This window comes from Silurus aristotelis, assembly GCF_946808225.1.
Source record: "Silurus aristotelis genome assembly, chromosome: 25".
Taxonomy (NCBI): domain Eukaryota; kingdom Metazoa; phylum Chordata; class Actinopteri; order Siluriformes; family Siluridae; genus Silurus; species Silurus aristotelis.
The window spans coordinates 587267-608760 of record NC_139598.1 but is presented as its reverse complement, the minus strand read 5'-3'; the positions used below and the strand labels follow the sequence as shown (position 1 = coordinate 608760).

General features: G+C 39.0%; 2 protein-coding genes and 1 long non-coding RNA gene across 4 annotated transcripts in view; 2 read left to right on the top strand and 1 right to left on the bottom strand.

Annotated features, from left to right (window-relative positions):
* Positions 1 to 21494, bottom strand: part of LOC310719689 — a 154481-nt gene that overhangs the window by 93321 nt on the left and 39666 nt on the right. The window lies entirely within an intron of this gene.
* On the top strand, positions 10068 to 12696 carry LOC310719684 (monocyte chemotactic protein 1B-like). Of its 2 annotated transcripts, XR_014531552.1 has the most exons (5): positions 10068 to 10333; positions 10891 to 10993; positions 11216 to 11293; positions 11391 to 11489; positions 12559 to 12696. XR_014531552.1 is itself a non-coding variant. In XM_083529646.1 (4 exons), the coding sequence occupies exons 1-4, from the start codon at positions 10267 to 10269 to the stop codon at positions 11437 to 11439; spliced, it is 297 nt and encodes a 98-aa protein (XP_083385772.1). In that variant the 5' UTR covers positions 10069 to 10266; the 3' UTR covers positions 11440 to 12202. The 2 variants fall into 2 exon arrangements, 1 of the variants encoding a protein (XP_083385772.1); XM_083529646.1 differs by lacking the exon at positions 12559 to 12696 and having other exon boundaries at positions 10069 to 10333; positions 11391 to 12202.
* Positions 13292 to 19709, top strand: LOC310719685 (C-C motif chemokine 4-like). The gene is made up of 4 exons (XM_083529647.1): positions 13292 to 13560; positions 17207 to 17309; positions 18009 to 18086; positions 18182 to 19709. Exons 1-4 carry the CDS (start codon positions 13482 to 13484, stop codon positions 18204 to 18206), a joined length of 285 nt encoding a protein of 94 aa, XP_083385773.1. The 5' UTR covers positions 13292 to 13481; the 3' UTR covers positions 18207 to 19709.

The window sequence follows — 21494 nt, the reverse complement described above, 5'->3', positions numbered from 1 at the left end:
ACACAGATACACACACACACACACACAGATACACACACACAGATACACACACACACACACAGATACACACACACACAGATACACACACACACACAGATACACACACACACAGATACACACACACACAGATACACACACACACACACACACAGATACACACACACACACACACAGAGCAAAAAAAGAACAGAATCAAAGTCTTGCAGAGGCTCAGTCAAAATTCAAACTAAACCTGACTGAAATGCCTGCAAACCTGAATGACGCTGTAAAGAACATTCCTTCATGTGAGACTGATAAAGTTCTGATTGATTATTTGATTGTGAAATGTTCTTGCACAAGGACGTGAGAAAGAATGACAAACACGGCATTTGGAAAAAGAAATTCTGCAATTTTACATAATAAAAAAGAAAGAAAGAAAATAACGATATCGATGTGTGTCACATTTGATGACATGCTGCAGTTTAATGTAGAAAACGGTGAGACAGAAGCTGATTTTTCTTCTCCACACAGACATTTACAGCATTTCAGCCTCAGGGAGGAAAGAGAAATGTTCCAAAAACCATTCCAACATTCCTGAAAAGAAAGTCACTGCCTTTCTCACACTGTGGTTCACTGGAACTCACCAACACAATGATTTATTATCAGTGTGTGTGTGTGTGTGTGTGTGTGTGTGTGTGTGTGTGTGTGTGTGTGTGTGTGTGTGTGACACAACTAAAGGGCAGGTGTTAAATTTGTAGAAGTAAAAATAATTTTTTTTTTATCCACGATGAAGGAATTTTCTAAATAAACTCTGTCATACTTGTTGTTTGTTGTCTTGAGCTTCACATTTAACATGAAACTTTCAGCGTCATAATTAAAGATAAAAAACGTGTAACAATCCCGATTTCTTAGCCGTCACGTGACATCGTTAAAGCGACTGCTGTTTGTAAATTGAGCACAAAAAGGCATCAGTTTATTAAAGTTTGTTTTTCTGCTTTGATATTTTTTTTTTTATTGTTTTTGGTTTTTATGTTTTTCACATATTTATTTTTGCTTAATTATAAAGAATCATCAAAATTCAGGGTGTACAAACATTTGCTTCCAATTATATTTTTTATCGCTAAATATAATTATTTTTTTTAAATGTCAAATTGAATGTCCTGAGGGACGTATAAAAGCGAGTGATTAATCTTTATATAGGTTGAATACAAAAATATATAAAAAAAAAAAAAAGAAAGAAAGAAAGAAAAATGTAAACTGCAATCAATTTGGGAACGAAGTGTAAACACCGGTTTTGAAATCAGGGCCTCAAAAATCTGATGTTAAATAGTGGATTGTATTACAGCAATAATCTGATCTACAGAACTGATGTGTGATAAAAATCTTCTACATTCCCATAAACCTGATGTTCCTCCTGAGAGACTTAAGAGGTTTTCTTGATTTATAATAAAGTGGCCATGATGAATTTTCTGTAATGTACAGTAGCTTATATAGTTATTGTGTGTGTGTGTGTGTGTGTGTGTGTGTGTGTGTGTGTGTGTGTGTGTGTGTGTGTGTGTGTGTCTTCATGGTTCATGTAGAATATGGAATGAGTGTGTATACAGTGCAAGAAGTCACAGAGGAAGTGATTTATTATTTTATTTAAACATCAGCATATAAAGTATGCTGATGTTTGTCACAGGTACTGTGGAATGTTCTGGACCTCGATGTTCATCAGCTGTGTTAGTGAGAGTCTGGAGGAGATGAGGATGTCAGCCTGCTCCTCTCACCTTGATGTGATGTTTCTCTCTAAGTTCTATTCTTTAAATAAACACTTTGAGCTATCAGAAAATATTTTATGTTTTTTTTTTATATTATTTAATAATTCAATATATTTTTTTTTTATTTTTTTGTCACTCAACCTAAATATGCAACATGTCACATGACCCGTTTCTCCTTGATGAGTGTCTCTATTAAACTTCTCATGTTGCTCTGGTGGGCTTTTAATTATGTGTTCGTTTTTTTTTACCTTTTTCTGGAATCCAGATCAGAATCATATTTATCATCAACATCCTTCTTCCTCCTTCTTCCTGCTCAGTTGCTCTTCTTCCTCTTGTATAAGTCCCTCAACTTGCTGCCATGGACTGAAGGAGCATTCATTAGATAATTAGTCTGCTGGGAAGTTCTCCGTTTTTGCAGAAGACTTAAAAAGGTCTGGTAGATTGGACATTTGGTTCTTCTCACAAAACGAGACATTTCTAATAAGGTTACTCCGAATATCCTGGTGCTTCAAAAACTCTGCTGTTTTAGTTCAATCTGCTCATGAAAGTTTCTGAAATCACTTTTTCCCTAAACAAATCTACATTTATCCCAAGATAAATGGATTGTGAAGGTCTCTTGGACATCATGACTTGGTTGTTGGTCTGAAGTGTGAATATTACACACAGCTGTGTGCTTTCCTGAATCAGGTTGTGAAGGCACGGTGATGTATCAGTTATTATTATTATTATTATTATTATTATTATTATTATTATTATTATTGGATGTGAGGTGGAGTGGAGTGGAGTAGTGTGAAGTGGAGTGGAGTGGAGTGGAGTAGAGGGGTGTGGAGTGGAGTAGTGTGAAGTGGAGTAGTGTGAAGTGGAGTGGAGTGGTGTGGTGTGGTGTTGAGTGGAGTGGATTTGTGTGGAGTGGAGTGGAGTGGAGTGGAGTTGTGTGGAGTGGTGTGGAGTGGAGTGAAGTGAATTAGTGTGGAGTGGAGAGGAGTGGAGTGGAGTAGTGTGGAGTGGAGTGGAGTGGAGTGGAGTGGAGTAGTGTGGAGTGGAGTGGAGTGGTGTGGAGTGGAGTTGTGTGGAGTGGAGTGGAGTGGAGTGGAGTGGAGTGGAGTTGTGTGGAGTGGTGTGGAGTGGAGTGAAGTGGAGTGGATTAGTGTGGGGTGGTGTGGTGTGGTGTGGAGTGGAGTGGAGTGGTGTGGAGTGGTGTGGAGTGGATTAGTGTGGAGTGGAGTGGAGTGGAGTGGTGTGGAGTGGAGTGGATTAGTGTGGAGTGGAGTGGAGTGGAGTGGATTAGTGTGGAGTGGAGTGGAGTGGAGTGGTGTGGAGTGAAGTGGAGTGGTGTGGAGTGGAGTGGTGTGGTGTGGAGTGGAGTGGATTAGTGTGGAGTGGAGTGGATTAGTGTGGAGTGGAGTGGTGTGGAGTGGAGTGGAGTGGAGTGGAGTGGAGTGGAGTGGTGTGGAGTGGAGTGGAGTGGAGTGGTACGGTGTGGTGTGGTGTGGAGTGGAGTGGTGTGGAGTGGTGTGGAGTGGAGTGGAGTGGAGTGGTGTGGAGTGGTATGGAGTGGAGTGGTGTGGAGTGGAGTGGAGTGGTGTGGAGTGGTATGGAGTGGAGTGGAGTGGAGTGGTGTGGAGTGGAGTGGAGTGGTGTGGAGTTGTGTGGAGTGGTGTGGAGTGGAGTGAAGTGAATTAGTGTGGAGTGGAGAGGAGTGGAGTGGAGTAGTGTGGAGTGGAGTGGAGTGGAGTGGAGTGGAGTAGTGTGGAGTGGAGTGGAGTGGTGTGGAGTGGAGTTGTGTGGAGTGGAGTGGAGTGGAGTGGAGTGGAGTGGAGTTGTGTGGAGTGGTGTGGAGTGGAGTGAAGTGGAGTGGATTAGTGTGGGGTGGTGTGGTGTGGTGTGGAGTGGAGTGGAGTGGTGTGGAGTGGTGTGGAGTGGATTAGTGTGGAGTGGAGTGGAGTGGAGTGGTGTGGAGTGGAGTGGATTAGTGTGGAGTGGAGTGGAGTGGAGTGGATTAGTGTGGAGTGGAGTGGAGTGGAGTGGTGTGGAGTGAAGTGGAGTGGTGTGGAGTGGAGTGGTGTGGTGTGGAGTGGAGTGGATTAGTGTGGAGTGGAGTGGATTAGTGTGGAGTGGAGTGGTGTGGAGTGGAGTGGAGTGGAGTGGAGTGGAGTGGAGTGGTGTGGAGTGGAGTGGAGTGGAGTGGTACGGTGTGGTGTGGTGTGGAGTGGAGTGGTGTGGAGTGGTGTGGAGTGGAGTGGAGTGGAGTGGTGTGGAGTGGTATGGAGTGGAGTGGTGTGGAGTGGAGTGGAGTGGTGTGGAGTGGTATGGAGTGGAGTGGAGTGGAGTGGTGTGGAGTGGAGTGGAGTGGTGTGGTGTGGAGTGGAGTGGAGTGGAGTGGAGTGGTATGGAGTGGAGTGGTGTGGAGTGGAGTGGAGTGGAGTGGTGTGGAGTGGTATGGAGTGGAGTGGTGTGGTGTGGAGTGGAGTGGAGTGGAGTGGAGTGGTGTGGTGTGGAGTGGAGTGGTGTGGTGTGGAGTGGAGTGGTGTGGTGTGGTGTGGAGTGGAGTGGTGTGGTGTGGAGTGGAGTGGTGTGGAGTGGTATGGAGTGGAGTGGTGTGGAGTGGAGTGGAGTGGTGTGGTGTGGAGTGGAGTGGAGTGGAGTGGAGTGGAGTGGTGTGGAGTGGAGTGGAGTGGTGTGGTGTGGAGTGGAGTGGAGTGGTGTGGAGTGGTATGGAGTGGAGTGGAGTGGTGTGGAGTGGAGTGGAGTGGAGTGGTGTGGAGTGGTATGGAGTGGTGTGGAGTGGTATGGAGTGGTGTGGTGTGGAGTGGAGTGGAGTGGTGTGGAGTGGAGTGGTGTGGTGTGGTGTGGAGTGGAGTGGAGTGGTGTGGAGTGGTATGGAGTGGTGTGGTGTGGAGTGGAGTGGAGTGGTGTGGAGTGGTATGGAGTGGAGTGGAGTGGTGTGGAGTGGAGTGGAGTGGAGTGGTGTGGAGTGGTATGGAGTGGTGTGGTGTGGAGTGGAGTGGAGTGGTGTGGAGTGGAGTGGTGTGGTGTGGTGTGGATGAATTTCAAAGTGAACACAAACAGAAAACCAGTTTTGTCAACAAGTAAATAATCTTCTCACCATACTGGATTTTCGAGACCTAAAAACTGTAGAAAACAGACAGTTTGATAAAACATGTCGTGAAAGAGCCAAAAAACTGTCTGCAATAAATAAACATCAGCTCAGAGTCACACGGAAACTAATTTAAATAGTGTGTTTATGTGTTTCTTCATGCTGTTCCTCATGAGTTCCTATGACAGTTTCTACCAGCACCTGACACATGAAAGCTTCTCAGATCAGAAACAATGCCAAAACCTGAGATCTTCTGTGTACATTTTCTTATCAGACTGCATTCCTAAGATCATCCAAGCCATGAATCCTTCAGTGAACATCTGAAAAATCATTTCTAATGTTAATGTTAAATGAAGAAATTATTCTTTGGCAGTTCATAAGAGTTGAAGGTTTTTAGCTTCCAGGAAATGGTTTTGATTTGAAAGTGTTTTATTGAAGGTTTTCTCTTTCTTTATCCTGATGGATCATTAGAATCCTGGGCAGGAGCTGCATCACACACACTCAGCCAGTTCACCCATCAGCATGTTTTATACACAAGTAGAAAACAAGTGTGAATATTTTTTAACTGATTTAATAATTAATTTATTTTTAACATCATTTCCCTGGAAGCCAAAGATCTGGGAACATCTAAATATGGAAACTGGGAGAGAAAAATACATTTTAAATCTGTGACATTTTAAATAGGTTTGTTTTTTCAAACATTCTGAAAGTTCACTAAAATCAAATCAAATACATTTTAATATAAACATAAAAAAAATAACAAACAGAAAAGAAACATAAAATTTTTAAACCAGTGAAATCTAAAAAATATATATTTTCTTTAGACTGCCATATAAAATTTATTTTACTCTACAGAAACTCTACTGTAGATAGAGAATATTTAGTAAATTCTTTAGTATTACTCTGTAGATAATTTTGTAGGTTATTATAAGATAATTTTGTTGGTTATTATAAGATAATTTTGTTGGTTATTATAAGATAATTTTGTTGGTTATTATAAGATAATTTTGTTGGTTATTATAAGATAATTTTGTTGGTTATTATAAGATAATTTTGTTGGTTATTATAAGATCGTTCTGTGAATTAATATGCAGATTATTTTGTATCTTATTCTACAAAATGTTTTTTTTTTTTCTATGATTTTTGGAGGACTGTATAAATCGTGTTGTTGGTTATGTTCTGGATGGAGTTTGTCTCTCTGCGTTGTGACTGAAGGTGAGATCAGGACAGAGCTTTGCATTTCAGAAATGCAAATAGAGCAGGCGATGGATGAATAGTGAAGAACAGGTTCATCCACTTTTTTCACAGACAAAAATAAAAATGTTACACACAAACACAGCTGGTTTATAAAACCTGATTGAGCGCTTAATGAGAATAAATGTGAATTAATTGGATGATGGTCAGAAATGTTCGAGGACATTAGTGCATGATATGGAGGTGAAGATTATCACCTTCGGCCATGGTCACTTCCCAGCATTAAGAAGTTTAAGATGTTATTGATGTTTGCAGAGCAAATCTGACTGAATGGATCAAAATAACACTTCATTTTCATTACGCATTTTCTATATGGATTGTAACAGCTACAATTTTGCTGTTCTGAATCACACACCAGAGATAAAAGTAGTGCAGAAGATTACATTCATTTATATTTTTTATAAATGACTTTTTATAACAGACAGACAGACAAACAGACAGACAAACAGACAGACAGACAGACAGACAAACAGACAGACAGACAGACAGACAAACAGACAGACAGACAGACAGACAAACGGACGGACGGACGGACGGACGGACGGACGGACGGACGGACGGACGGACGGACGGACGGACGGACGGACAGACAGACAGACAGACAGACAGACAGACAGACAGACAGACAGACAGACAGACAGACAGACAGATAGATAGATAGATAGATAGAATCTCTGTGATCCACATTCCCTCATTTAAACCTTAAGCCGCCGCTGTTACGGGGAAAATACATGTATTTTGTTCTCTAAAAAACTTTAAAAAGAGACACAAAAACTGAGACACAATATAATAATAAACATTTTTCTATTACATCGTCTACAATTATGAGAAACTGCATCACTTCTATAAACTACTATAAATCAGTCTATATACCGTTGATTTGTGCAGGTGTGTGTGTGTGTGTGTGTGTGTGTGTGTGTGTGTGTGTGTGTGTGTGTGTGTGTGTGTGTGCGTCATAGAATCTCTTTTTTACCAGGAAGTGATAAATAGTGATAAATATAGTTGAGCTATTTAAAGATTCAAAATTCAGTTTATTTTTAGAATCTTTAAATCCACTCACTGTGACATGTACGTCAAACATTAATAACAGTTCCCTTTTTGACCTCCATATGACCTTATACGTTTTTTTTAGAATGTTTTTTAAACATATTCTTGGTCTTTTTACATTTCCTATAATACTATTTTATTATTTAAATCATTTTATTTTTGGCTACTTTTTTTTACTTTGTTTCTTTTTTGTTATTTTTCTTTCTTTGTTTGTTGTTTTTTTTTTTTTTTATCCTGTTTAGAAATATAGAGGTTTTCTGCTACACTTAATGACGATTTGTTTAGACACTGATTATAATTCTAATTTTTTTTTTTTTTTGTCTACAAAAAATCTAAGTATAAAATATTTTAAAAACACAAATGAAGAACTGTATAAAACAATTACCCAGAAAACATCATTTAGGGAAAACTTTTTCTGCATTTAAACTGTAAAAAATAAACAAACAAACAAACAAATAAATCAATAAATGAATTCATATACATATGAATGGTAAAAGACAGACATTGTTGACTCTGAGTGAAGAAAGAAGCTACTCAGGGTGTTATTTAAAGTCAAACTCTTGCTGAAATATTGCTAAAATTAGAAATATGATGTCGTTACAGGATGCAGAAAAACTAGTAGATGTTTTTGTAACATCTAGATTAGACTACTGTAACGCTTTACTGTCTGGGTGTTGGAGTAAGTGCAGAAATAAGCTTCAGTTAGTTCAGAATGCAGCAGCAAGAGTCCTCACTAGATCTAGAAAATATGATCCCATCAGCCCTGTTTTAATCATCTACACTGCTCCCAATTACATCTCACACTGATTATAAAATACTACTACTGACGTATAAAGCACTTAACGCTCTCACGCAGCAGTATCTGAGTGAACTTCTGTACCAGGATGATCCTCCACACCTACTTAGATCAAAAGGTGCAGGCTATTTGTTGGTACCTCAAATAATGAAGACTCCAGCAGGGGGCAGATGTTTCTCTTATAAACCCCACAGTTATGGAACAACCTTCCAATCAGTGTTCGGGACTCAGACACAGTCTCAGTGTTCAAGTCGAGGCTGAACACATATTTATTTAGTGGAGTCTTTAGTCAGTAGGTGTTTGTGAGGTAAAGGTGCAGATCTGGAGGGATCATGGATATGGAGTGTTTGGTGAACTGGAATATTTGGATGCTGTCGTCTCCTCACTCTCACACGTTCACTCAGGTTTGTTGATGGTGGTGTGGTGGGTCGTCTCTTATCCCAGAGATCCTCATGTCTGTGTTTCCTTCTGCTTCTCCCTTTTAGTTCTGCTGCCAGAGTGAATCTTACCAGAGTCCAAACTGCACAGTGACATTAACTTTCATACAACAATCAAAAGACTTAATAATCCATATCCTTCTCTTCCTGTCACCCTCTTCTCTCTCTCTCTCTCTCTCTCTCTCTCTCTCTCTCTCTCTCTCTCTCTCTCTCTCTCTCTCTCTCGGGTGAGATAAACATGCTCCTGAGGTACCAGTGATCCCTGTTCCTGCTCCACTTCCCTCTGGGGATCTTCCCACTTCGTCCTGGTCTGCCTCTGGATGATGTTCCCTTCGTTTGGAGGCGACTCTGTGCAGCTGGTGATGTTTCTCATCAACACCTTAGGGTTCCATGAAATTCTGGAGTAAGATCAGGAGCTTTGAGGATTTGGACTGTAGTTAATATCAACAGTCTGCTACACTGACTCAGGACTACAGTTTGCTCTGATCTCCATCACTGCACCTCAACATCGTTTATCTGTAATAAATGGACATTCGGTGGCACCCAGATGAGGAAGAGGTTCCCTCTTGAGTCTGGTTCCTCTCAAGGTTTCTTCCTTCTGCATCTCAGGGAGTTTTTCCTTCATCACACTTATAAAGAACATCTTAATTTATATCACCACATGATCTGTGTGAAGCTGCTCTGAGACGATGTTCACTGTTAAAAACGCAACACAAATAAACACGAATTGAGTTGAATTGAGTTGAATTGAGTTGAAAGTCAGCTACAGGACGTAATAACGATTGTAAAAAATACCATTAAAATCCAGCCTGCAGCGGTTTAAAAGTGTAGATAAGGTTAAAGTGTGTAAAAAGTGCCAAAATAAACAGCCAGAATTCGTTAGTCTGGTGCTGACAGATGAGAACTAATTCTCAGACAGGTGTGTGTGCCGTATGAGGAAGACACTCTGTGTCTGTACGAAGAAATTTGAGTAAGTTTCATTTTAACAAATGAAACTTATTAGTGTATAATTATTAAGTGTAACGAATTTTTTATTGCTGTTGTTGGTAGAATACACATTTCAGTACAGTGTGTGTAGTTTTATAAAAAAAATAAAAAAAATAATGCAGTAAACACACACACACACACACACACACACACACACACACACACGCACATAACAAGATCAAAAGTACTGGGACACATGGTGGACTTTTCCAGTCACGTGTGTCTTTACCAGTCAGTTCACCCAAACCGTTTAAGGCACATTGTTGTATATAATGTTTTTGGATGCAGTTGTATAAACTTTTGCTTTACTCAGCATGACAGTGACGTGTGCACAAAACCAGCTTCATTAAGATCTGCTTTGTATGGGTTGGGGTGAAAGATCTCCTGCTATAGAGCTCTGATTCTTCACCCTCCTGAACCTTAATGTTCACCTTTATATTGACTGCACCCCCGGCGTCACCACCTCACCCACACCAATACCTGACCTTTACGGTCGTGTGTCCCCAAACCTTCTTCACAAAACCAAATAGTATATTTACACACACACACACACACACACACACACACACACACACACACACACACATGACTTTTATACTCATATTTGAGTTGAAAAGAGGTGTTTAGATAAGAGGAGGAATGCAGAAAGTTTGACCCAGCTTGTGATTGCATGCACACGCACACACACACACACACACACACACACACACACACACACACACACGCGCGCACACATGCGCACACACACACACACACACACACACACACACACACACACACACACACACACACACACACACACATAAAAAAAAAATGCACCAATGATATCCATGTGGGAAAGTCCCTGAAGAAAAGTATAAAACTTGATGAAAAGCCACAGAAAGAGAGTAAAAAGACGGATTTAACATCATGGCAATGTGCAAGACATTTCTGTTCATCCTCATCCTCAGTGCCTTCATCACAGACACAGAAACAGGTAAGATTTATAACAAAACACACACAGCAGCACAACCTTGCACAATCCGTTCCTAAAGTGAGTTACGCTTTACAGTCATGTTGAATTTTTTATTCTTTTCCAGAAGGTTTTTGATTATTTTTCCTCTAAACTTCACTGCGTCTCTGCTTGTGCAGGAGAAAAGTTACACGCCGTTATTTCTGGTGTTGATCGTTATGAAGAAGACGAAGTGTGTGTTGTAGTAGTGTGTGTTGTAGTGTGTGTACTGTACACTCTGCAGGTGCACAGTTAATTATTAAACAGGACACACAAACTGGGACGCTTTTCACTGCACAAATAGATTATTATTATTATATATAATATATTATAGTAAATATATTATTTATTTATTATGTGTGTGTGTGTGTGTGTGTGTGTGTGTGTGTGTGTGTGTGTGTGTGATATGTTTAAATCCGCATGAATGTCACAGAAGGACATGAGATATGACAATGACTTTATCACATCCTAATGATCTACTTTAATAATCATTAACCACAAACGTCTCGTCTCATCTTTTCTCGTCTCGCCTGGTCTCATAGCACGATGCTGCCTGTCCTACACTGCATTTTCTGTTCGCTGTGGTCGGATAAAAGGATACTCCATCCAGGAAATCACTGGAAACTGTGACATCAGAGCTATAATGTGAGTTTCGATCAGAACACTGACTGTTAATGATTAAACAGTATTTACACGATGTATGACGAGGAGTTTTACTTTTATTGTAGTATCACTGTTACCAGGGGTCCCATGAAATACCACAGTAGATCGACTGTAGTAACACTGTGGCAGTACCAGTGTGTAACCATGGTGTTGCTGCAACAGTGTGATAATGTCATTACTTACACACTCCTGTATAATCTGCAGATTCGAGACCCGAAACGGAAAATACATTTGCGCCGATCCGAAGATGAGATGGACTCAGAACAGGGTCACATGCCTACGGTGAGAAACTCAGGTTTATCAGCCATGTGAAAGCAAGTCAACGATTTCACTGGAGAAAAACTTCAATAACAGAACATCTGTTTGTTTTCTTGTTTAGGAAGAAGGCTGCAGTATTCGGGAAACCGGAAACACTGAACTCAGGATGAGCTCCAGTTCAGCACCTTCTACAAACTCGCTTCAGATTTAGGATTAAAACGTAATCATCTTAAAGATGTGCTTCTCTATTGTCTTTTTGGGTCCCTGTGGGAGCTGTGTACTTTATTACTCAGAGAGTGTGTTTCATATACCTTGTATAGTGTTTTATACAAACACAAATATGTACTTTAAAAAAAATTATAAATATTTAAAACAATAAACAATACTGATTTTATGGATGTGGTTCATTTTTCAATTTGTCTCTAAGTGCCGTGTGACTCTGTAAACAATAAACAAATAAAAATGTGGATGTAAAAAATAATGTTTTGTGAAGGAAGTAAATGTTGGACGTTTTGGAGACAAGGTGAGGGAGGTGAGATTGAGATGGTTTGGACATGTGCAGAGGAGGGACATGGGGTATATCAGTAGGAGAATGCTGAGGATGGAGACACCAGGAAGGAGGAAAAGAAGAAGACCAAGGAGGAGGTTTATGGATGTGGTGAGGGAAGACATGCAGGTAGTTGGTGTAAAAGAGGCAGATGTAGAGGACAGGGGGGATGGAGACGGATGATCCGCTGTGGCGCCCCCTAATGGGAGAAGCTGAAAGAATAAGATTTGATTGGGAAGACTGCTGTAGTGTGCTGTTCTACTGTGAATTTAATTTTATTCCAATGTTTTATTGTAATCTTGACCTTTTAAGTTTGACTTTTTTTTTATTATTATTTTATTCTATGGAACAGTTAATGTTGGTCATTAAAAAAACATTTCCCTGTGTGTCCTACTGTGCCCCGTCCCAGCCATGCTGATGTTCAGTATATTCACTGATTTCATGCAGATAAATCAGAGCTCCAGCATTTTGTTGGCATAAACTACATGCGGTAATTTTCTCACTCTGTATATGACTGAGACACATGACACATAAAAAGGCTGGAATAAAAACGTTAGGGCTGGGCAACAATTTACATGATTTCCCTGTGATTAATCACATTGTTATATGCAAAATCAAATGATGAATTCCACTGTAGTGTAAAGCGCACTTTTATTCACTTTTATTTTTGTTCTGTTAAATGAAAGAAAGTGCAATAACATGTAAAGCAAAGACTTTTAACAACAGTGTTTCCTTTACACAGTAAAGATCTTCTGTGTGATGTCCAGCCTGCATGTGTGGACCAGCACTCTGGACTGATGGTGGGCTCTGTTCTGTATCGACGCACACGTTTCTCAACACGTTTCTCAACACGTTTCTCAACACGTTTCTCAACTTTCTTCCTTCTGTTCAGATTCAGACTTTCAGATTTTTTTTTTGTTTTTTTTTGTGGCTCTGATGTTTTTTCTTCCACTGGTTTCTCTGCAACAAACAGGCCTGTTGGAAAAAGTTTAAAATGAAAACGTCCATGAAAAAGTTCCGTTCCTTTCTCCATGTTTTTTTATCCTCCAGTTCTTTTCTTTTCTGGTTCCTGTGAGCGCTGCAGCAGTCTTACGGTCATTGAGACGCGTGATGATATTCATCTCGAGCCAGTACGGATCAAGATGCCACCCATGGTTTGTCTGTATGTGTCTTCAGAGCCAGTGAGCAAAAGACTTTTTTAAAAATAATTACAAATAAATAAATAAAAAAACGACGTTAATGCGCAATAAAATAGTTGTAGACGTTAATTTATTATTGAGTTGACGTGATAATAACACGTGAATTTGCCCAGCAAGTTCACGTTTTTATTTTTAAAATAAAATAAAATTCTGAGCATCTCATCTCTCATCACAGTGAGATAACCGAGGAGCAGATAACTGCAGGAGGAATGAGGAAATACATCTTTTATCGTTTTATCTGATTTTAAGTTTAAGTGTATTGGTGTAGAAATGCAAACAAATGCCATCTATTGCATGCATGTGAGAAGGTTATGGAAGAATAGTTGCACCTTTTTAACAATAACTTTACACACACCTACAGCCACACACACACACACACACACTCTCTCTCTCTCTCTGTCTGTCTGCTCGGTTAACCGGTTTAGAGAAGAAAGAGAAAAGAAAAGAAAAGACTTTACACAACACCATGGCTGTGATTAACATTTCATTTAGAACCTTTCTGTTCCTCCTCATCCTTGGTGCCTTCATCATGGACACAGAGACAGGTGAGTTCCATAATCACTATTATATAATATAATCAAATATATACATATATAACAACTGTGTGTGTGTGTGTGTGTGTGTGTGTGTGTGTGTGTGTGTGTGTGTGTTGACTGGCATTTAGACATTTTATTTCCTTGAATGAAGCGAAATCATTTCAGCCAAAATTTTAACTCTACAAATGGCAACCAAAAATCTTGCTCACGTACGATTCCTCACTCAGATCGAACCTGTGCATGTGTGTGTGTGTGTGTGTGTGTGTGTGTGTGTGTGTGTGTGTGTGTGTGTGTGTGTGTGTGTTTGTGTGTGTGTGTGTATCAGAGGTGGCAAAAGTGCACACGTATGTACTTAAGTAAATATTTGTCTTAAATGAACCTCACCTCATGTTAGTATTAAGGCTGTCAATCAACTCAAACATTTAATGCTGATTAATCACAACTTAATCTGTTCTAAATGCACCTTAAATTAATTCTCTCTGATTGTTTAATACTTTAATCAACATGGACATGGATAAATATTGATGCTTTATGCCAGTGGTGTTAAACTCAATCGCACATGGGGCCAAAACTCAAAGCACACTTGAGGTCACCTGCAGAACAGGAGAAACATTTACTGAACACACTAAAACTATGTTTTTTTTAACATAAATATGGATAAAAACAGACAGGAATATTATTCCAGAATAAATAAACTTAAACTTTAAATATTTTGCTCTTCATTAAAATATCTCCTGTCCAAATTATACACGTTAGAAATATGAACATGCTGCGAAAATCCTGAACAAATCAATAAAAATTGTGCTTTTAAGTAAACGTTAAAATCACAACAAATCAAAACAATCAGATTTCTTTGCTCTGATGCCATTTTATAAAATAATCTTAAACTTTAAATAACTTAAAATATTTTGCTCTCTATAAAAAATTCTCCTGTGAAACACCAGACATCTCAGAGCTTCATCATGCAGCTCTTCAGAAACTCTCCCTCAGTAAATAACCTGCTGATGAGACTCTGATTTCTCCTCTGTTTTCACTCCAGCTTCACTTTGGGATTGTTCTCTGGTGAAAAACATCTGCTGAAATGTGAGATTCTTCTTTAACTCTTCTACTTTCTGTATCTTCTGCTCTGCATTCAGGTTCTTCAGCTTCTCCTGGTGTTTTGTCTCGTAGTTCCGTCTCAGATTCAATTCCTTAATTACAGTCACATTCACTCCACTAATAACACACACGTGTTTACCGCCAGTGTCAGTAAACATCTACTCAGAGTCAACTTTTCTCTTCACCACTGTGAGGCGCTGTTTCACAATAACTGTACAATAGAGTTAAATACATTAACAGAAGCTCGACTTGATTGATGCTGGAATGTTCTCAGGTGGTCTAGTGTTCGGTAAGGCAGCTGAAGCGATGCATTATGGGATCTGTAGTTTGTGTTTATCAGCACTTCATATCGCCGGGACATTAATAACATTACAATATAACAATAACAATAATAATAAATCTTTATTAAATTATCTCACGGCCCGGATATAATTGTACATCGGGCCAGATGTGGCCCGCAGGCCTTGAGTTTGACACATGTGCTTTATGCAAATGTATGTTTATTATTAGTGAAACCAAACTCAACATAGAGCATGAAGAACAAATATTCTTCTAAACGTTTTAAAGTAATTGTGGCATTTTAAATGACTTTAATCATGACCAAATGGAACCTTTGCTATGTTTCCACACGGACGGTTAATGAGGTGATACCGGAAAAAGTGTATCTCTTATAACTTTACAGCTAGTCTTTGACTTACGACCTATGCAACTTACGACAATTCGACTTTACGACCACAATCGCTAGCGGCAGCGTACGTTATTTTTTTACCAGCTTCCGGCATCATTTCACATTACTGTACATACAGCCTACTCTACTTACGACCAAATCCTGTTACAACCAGTCTGTCAGTCCCAATCATGGTCGTAGGTCGACGACTACCTGTGTACAGATTACAGAATCAGATAATTGTATTCGTTGTATTATAGTACTTTGTTTTTGAAAAGTCGACTTGTCTATATGTATATTTATTTATTATGTCTGTGAGATTCAAGGTGCTTTATTTGTGTCTGTGAAGAGAGATGACAGAGACAGCAGAGAGTGACCCCTGTCTGTTTGCTTTATTTTACACAAGCTTAGCGTTTTGTTGTTATTATAGTGTACAGTGAAGCCCTGATCATTTGCGGTTCAGAAAATTCACGGATTCACATTTGAAACCTTACTAACAGCAAGTTGTGGATTATTTTATACCCTGCGGGATTCTGCAGCGGGACTGAATGTTAAACTGTTTTCACGAACAAATTTCATTAAAAAAATGTAAAAACACTATTTTATTAAAGTGACATAATGTCTAGAAGAATTCACAAAGCAGCAACAGTTAATTGTCGGATTTGTTCGTCATGCCGGATTTTTGGTGCTGATTTGAGACAACAGTAAACAAATGTTTACTGATTTAAAATTATTTTCCGGTGGAGTTTATTTATTTATTTATTTAATATATCTAAATAAAGAAAGGACGTCAATAATGAATGCGTGTTGCGCTGAAGGTTTTAATTTCGCCTCTTTTATATTTTTGATTAAATGTTCAAACAGAAATGCACACGTTAATAAAACCAGTGCTGTTAAACTGAATTTGCATTTTGACAGCCTTAATTGATATTAATACAAAAACGAATAAAACATTTTGTTTTCTAAAGAATGTCTCCAGGCTGAAGATCCACCATATAGAACTGTTAGTGTTAAGATGGACCTCACACTGGTTCATTACACTCCTATGTTATCTGTTCAGTGTCTTTAGGATCTTTACGATGTGAGTATGTGAGGTACAGAGAAAGTCTTTATCTGGACTCACACATCTCTGATTATTATGTCTTCTTATCCAACCAGGAACAGTTTAAGCTCAGGTCTTTTCCAGTGTGTCTATACTCATCTGTTATCTGAATTAGACTGAAGAAGAACATTTGCTCCATGCTGTGTGCTGTGTGATTCTTCCCTGATCAGAAAAGGCACCACAGGCATCGTAGATCACATGGAAAACCTCTCCAAGAATTAACTTTCGTTTGGGCATGATAAACATCCAACAAGAACACAAGCAGAGAAAAGATGATGATGATCAGGAATGTCTCTGTTCTCAGTCATGTTCTCATCACTGACTCCCTCTGTCTCATCCACATTAATCCCAGACTTCTTACTGCCTTCTGCCTGCTCACTGTGAGCTTCAGAAATTAGTCTGTGGAGTGTGTGTGTGTGTGTGTGTGTGTGTGTGTGTGTGTGTGTGTGTGTGTGTGTGAGAGAGAGAGACAGGAGATGATCCACCAGTGGATTTTAAAAGCTGCACAATGAGAAGACACATGTTGATGAGCTGTAAACGGTATAACGAGAAATATTGACAAGTAACGAGTCTGTTTTTAAAATGTAGGAAGTAGAAAGTACAGATATTTGTGAAAAATATTTGTGTGTATTATTTGGATGTCCTGCGGTTTTACTGATAAGAGCAATCTGGGGGTGATCAAGGGACCGAAATAAGGAATGTGATGTAAAGGTTTGTGTGTGTGTGTGTGTGTGTGTGTGTGTGTGTGTGTGTGTGTGTGTGTGTGTGTGTGTGTAAACCCTGCACAGCACGCTGCTGCATGTCCTACACACGGAGACCGGTCCGCTGCGGACGATTAACCAATTACTACATCCAGGAACTAACCGGAACCTGTGACATCAGAGCTGTGGTGTGAGTCCATGTGCACTGATTATCTTCTCTACACCATTCATATGTTCAGCTCTAAATTAGATGAGAATATGTTCCTCCAAAGGTTCTCCTGGTTTCTCCATTAACTCCATAAATGAATGCAACATTTAGTTTTGCAGTGAAATTGTTCAGCATTAAAAGTGAATGAACTGAAGGTGTTCGATGTGAAGCGAAGTTAATTAAAGTAAAGTGAAGTGAAGTTAATTGTGTTAATTAAGGTGAATTGTAATGAGGTGAAATTCAGGGGCGTGCACGGGGGGGCTGAAGGTGGACCTCTCACCAACCCAATCAGATCTATAAACAACATCATATTGGCTGATTTTGAAAACAAAAAATACAAAAAGCAATGCCTTCACAAAAAGAAGACAGAGAGAGAAAGAGTGAAGGGAGGCTGCGAAACGCAGTTCAACATTGCAAACAGGTAAAAACATTATATAGAAAATTTAGCAGTTTGTCACACTGGAATTCTTGTAATGAAGTATATTTATTATAATAACGTCAGTGTTCCGTCTTCTCTTTTAATTGAATATCTGTAACGACTGGATCCTTTGTATTAATAAGCTCCCATTTAGTAGCTTTTTTTTGGTTTGGGCCACTGACCCTGAAAATATCTGTGCTGGTGAAATTATTAGAATTAAATTGAATGTTGATTTAAAGTGATGTTGTTTGTTGTTTCTGCAGATTTCAGACCAAAGACAAGAGAAACATCTGCGCTGATCCCAGAATGGAGTGGACTCAGGAGAGGATCATGTGTCTCTGGTAAACAATGCCTTTGTTTTTCTTAGAAACAATTTAGACTTTATGATTGAATTCACTGTTTCCACAGACTCATCAAATCTCCTCTTTATTTCCAGGGAAAAGGCTTTAATGAAGGAATGAAGGACAGCTGAACTGATGACACCATATAATTATATATTTACATTTGTATCATATTTACATCATGTCACAACAAATCATTCTGAATAATGTTTCAAAGAAATGTTTCAACTGGAATATCAATCTACAGGAGATACCGGAGCTTCACATGTGGATTCGTGCACAAGATATAAAGAAGAAAGGTGGCCTTTTCTTTACACTTTATTTTTATGTCTGTAAGGTTTAAATAATACCAGCATAAATTTTACACCGACGAACACAAATACAAATCATTCACTTAACAAAAGCAAAGAATAAAAGGTCAATGCAGCACACTGACTAAAGATTATAATCATCAAAACAGAATTAGCATCATTTATTTATTTATTTATTTATTTAAATTACTTTTGGTTTTTGTTTAAACCTGTCAGTTTCTACAGATTTGTTTTGTAGCCTCGGACCAAAATATGAGTTTATTCATCTAAAAATTATTCATAATCCATAATAATCCACAAGATTGTTCAGCATTTGTGTACAGTGAGGCTTAGTGAAGCATGAAAACAGACCAAGATCAGCTGTCCTTTGATTTTATCAGCTTACACACACACACACACACACACACACACACACACACACACACACACACACACACACACACACTGATGCTTTGATTAAATTCTGTCGCAGAATTTCATGCCCCACATCCCCCCAGTGATATATCTGATGATCTATATATCTATATATGATATGACGAATAATGACATAATCCTTAAAATCATCTGGAGAACACTGTATCCACCGTGCACCCAGGTGGCATCTCCTCCCCAGGTGCACCACGCCCTCACACCCGCTCGTCCAGACCTCCTCCTGGACTCACATACACACATCTGACCTCGCACTAAATCGTGACTCGGCTCCTGGATTATGACTCTGTTTTCTGTCCCTGCATTGTGAAGTTTTAGATTAAACTACGTTTAGATTCGTTTTTCAATTTGAACCAGAACTAGATCATTCTTTTTATCTTTAATTATTCAGAAGACTTTTGGACAGAAACATTAGTTCTAATTTTGCCATATTTTCCATCAGTGGTGTATTAATGATTTAATGGTGTTGCACTTAATAGTGAATAATACAGATTTAATGAAATATACACTTCTGAGTTGCGTTCGTTTGGCTTTTAGTGCTGTTAGAGGGCAATTTATTCACATAAAGAAAGACTAACCTCCTCCAAACGTTCTAACCTTCTCTATTCTTATTCTTATTCTTTATGTTCGACATGCAGCTGTATAATGAATCTTTGATCCACATCTGGGGTTCTGAGAAACTCGATTCACTTCCATTTGAAATTCATAATGTTTGCATTTATTCATTGAGGGCTTTTTATGTTTGTTTGTTTTTGTGTGTATCTCATTTTTTATATTTTGGCCAGTTTTTTCTAAAAACAATTCATTTATATATGACTTGGTTTACTTAATGTATCATTGATGCAGTAGAATTTATATCCAAATAAATACATTTTCAAATAGAGCGCGCGTGTGTGTGACTTTTATTTTGAAGTAGCCAGTAGCCATTGAGCGCGTGCCACACTAAGCGAGTCATATATCCAGCTACGTGCAGACTCCAGTAGCGAGTGTGGCTACCTCGCGCATGCGCAGTACAGACAGACGCAGATCGGGTAGAGACGGAAAATCAAACGGTTTGGGTGCGATAAAATCCAGTGCGCATGCGCCAACACATTTCGCATGATTTAAAGCGTTTTTTGTGTTTGGAAATGAAGGTTTTTACATGGTCATTACAAACACAGACTACAAACACACATAACAAAACAGTCTTCTGTCCAACAAGGACGAGAAAGAATACAAACATAAAAATCACTTCCTGCTATTTATTGGTGAATTTTCCTGTAAGGAGACGTTTATGTAAGATTTCAGGTGTCGGTGCTCTGTGATCTGTAACAGGCTGCAAAGTTTCCCAACATGAACAATTTTCAGCTTCGTCTTTCTTAAGATCACGTTCCTTTTTTCGAGAACAAAAGACCCTGCGTGTGTGTGTGTGTGTGGAGTTACACACATCTAGACTCTAATTCACCTGGACTCTCACACTTGGTTATTTGACTTGGACCCACAAATAAAAAGGAGCAATAGTGTGTGCTATAAGAGAGAGCGAGAGAGAGAGAGCGAGAGAGAGAGAGAGAGAGAGAGAGAGAGAGACTGGTAAAGGAATAACTGTGTATCACTGCTATAAGGGAGAACAGGAAGTGCTTGGTCTCTCAGATGATCCACTAAAAACAAACAAAAAATAAACATTTTACAAGAGGACAGGAGTCATGTTAATAACAAACATCTGCACACACTCCATCATCATCATCATCATCATCATCAAAAACACTCCAGTAATGAATCAACCTGAAGCTGGAGATGTTTAGAATACACTAAGGGAATAATAAAACTAAACGCTTCTGGTTCTGATCTCTTTTAAAATTTTAGTGGAAAAAACAAAGATGATTAAAATTCGTTAAGAATCGGGTTAATAATATGTTTATCTTTTTTTCGCTTTTTACTGCACATGAAACACGATGTTATTTGCACGCATGCGCAGCTCGAACTGGGGACGCATATCCGGCAGCCACGAGTCACTTTATAGTGATTCAGATCCTCTATAAGAGTCGATTCACCTCCCAGACACTCCTGTTCCTGTCTGATGAAGTGATGTGAAAGATGAAAACTTCTAAACAAGAGAATCTTTTCAATGAAAAGCTAAAGATTTATTTCTCTTTCAGTCCAGACTCAGTTCCTGCACACTGTGTTTTCTGAACATATATTTATATTTATTATTTTACACTATAATTTTATTATATATTCACTATGTGTTTTATTGTGTGTGTTGCAGTGTGGCACAGGGAGCTGAGACAAAGCATCATTTTTGTATGTATATATGTGTGCGTGTTTGTGTATGTGTGTGCACGTGTGTGAGTGTGTTTGAATGTGTGCATGTGTAGTGTGTGTGTGTGTGTGTGTGTGTGTGTGTGTGTGTTTGATGAGGAAGCAGACATTCCTGCGTCGCTCTTTCCTGACCCTTTTGTTTCGTTCCTGACCTTTTGACCTTCCGTTCTGTTGACTCTTCTCCATTCTCAGGATTTTCTCTCTGTTGCTCTAAAGCTTCCAAACTTCTTGTGGTTCTCACCTTGTGCACGTCAGCTTTTAATTTCTGCTGCATTTCTCACGTTTACAACCAGTCATGAGATTTATTACAGTGATTAATGGGAAAAAATTAAGAATGAAAGAGTGACTGAGACCAACAGGAAGTGAGAGA

What these genes read in the sequence shown, in the direction of transcription:
- LOC310719685 (XM_083529647.1), top strand. Translation starts at nt 13,482, where the DNA reads ATGGCTGTGATTAACATTTCATTTAGAACCTTTCTGTTCCTCCTCATC. An exon ending in CATCATGGACACAGAGACAG is followed by an intron (nt 13,561 to 17,206) that starts GTGAGTTCCATA and finishes AACCCTGCACAG; the next exon opens with CACGCTGCTGCATGTCCTAC. An exon ending in TGTGACATCAGAGCTGTGGT is followed by an intron (nt 17,310 to 18,008) that starts GTGAGTCCATGT and finishes TTGTTTCTGCAG; the next exon opens with ATTTCAGACCAAAGACAAGA.
- LOC310719684 (XM_083529646.1), top strand. Translation starts at nt 10,267, where the DNA reads ATGGCAATGTGCAAGACATTTCTGTTCATCCTCATCCTCAGTGCCTTC. An exon ending in CATCACAGACACAGAAACAG is followed by an intron (nt 10,334 to 10,890) that starts GTAAGATTTATA and finishes CTGGTCTCATAG; the next exon opens with CACGATGCTGCCTGTCCTAC. An exon ending in AACAGGGTCACATGCCTACG is followed by an intron (nt 11,294 to 11,390) that starts GTGAGAAACTCA and finishes TTTCTTGTTTAG; the next exon opens with GAAGAAGGCTGCAGTATTCG.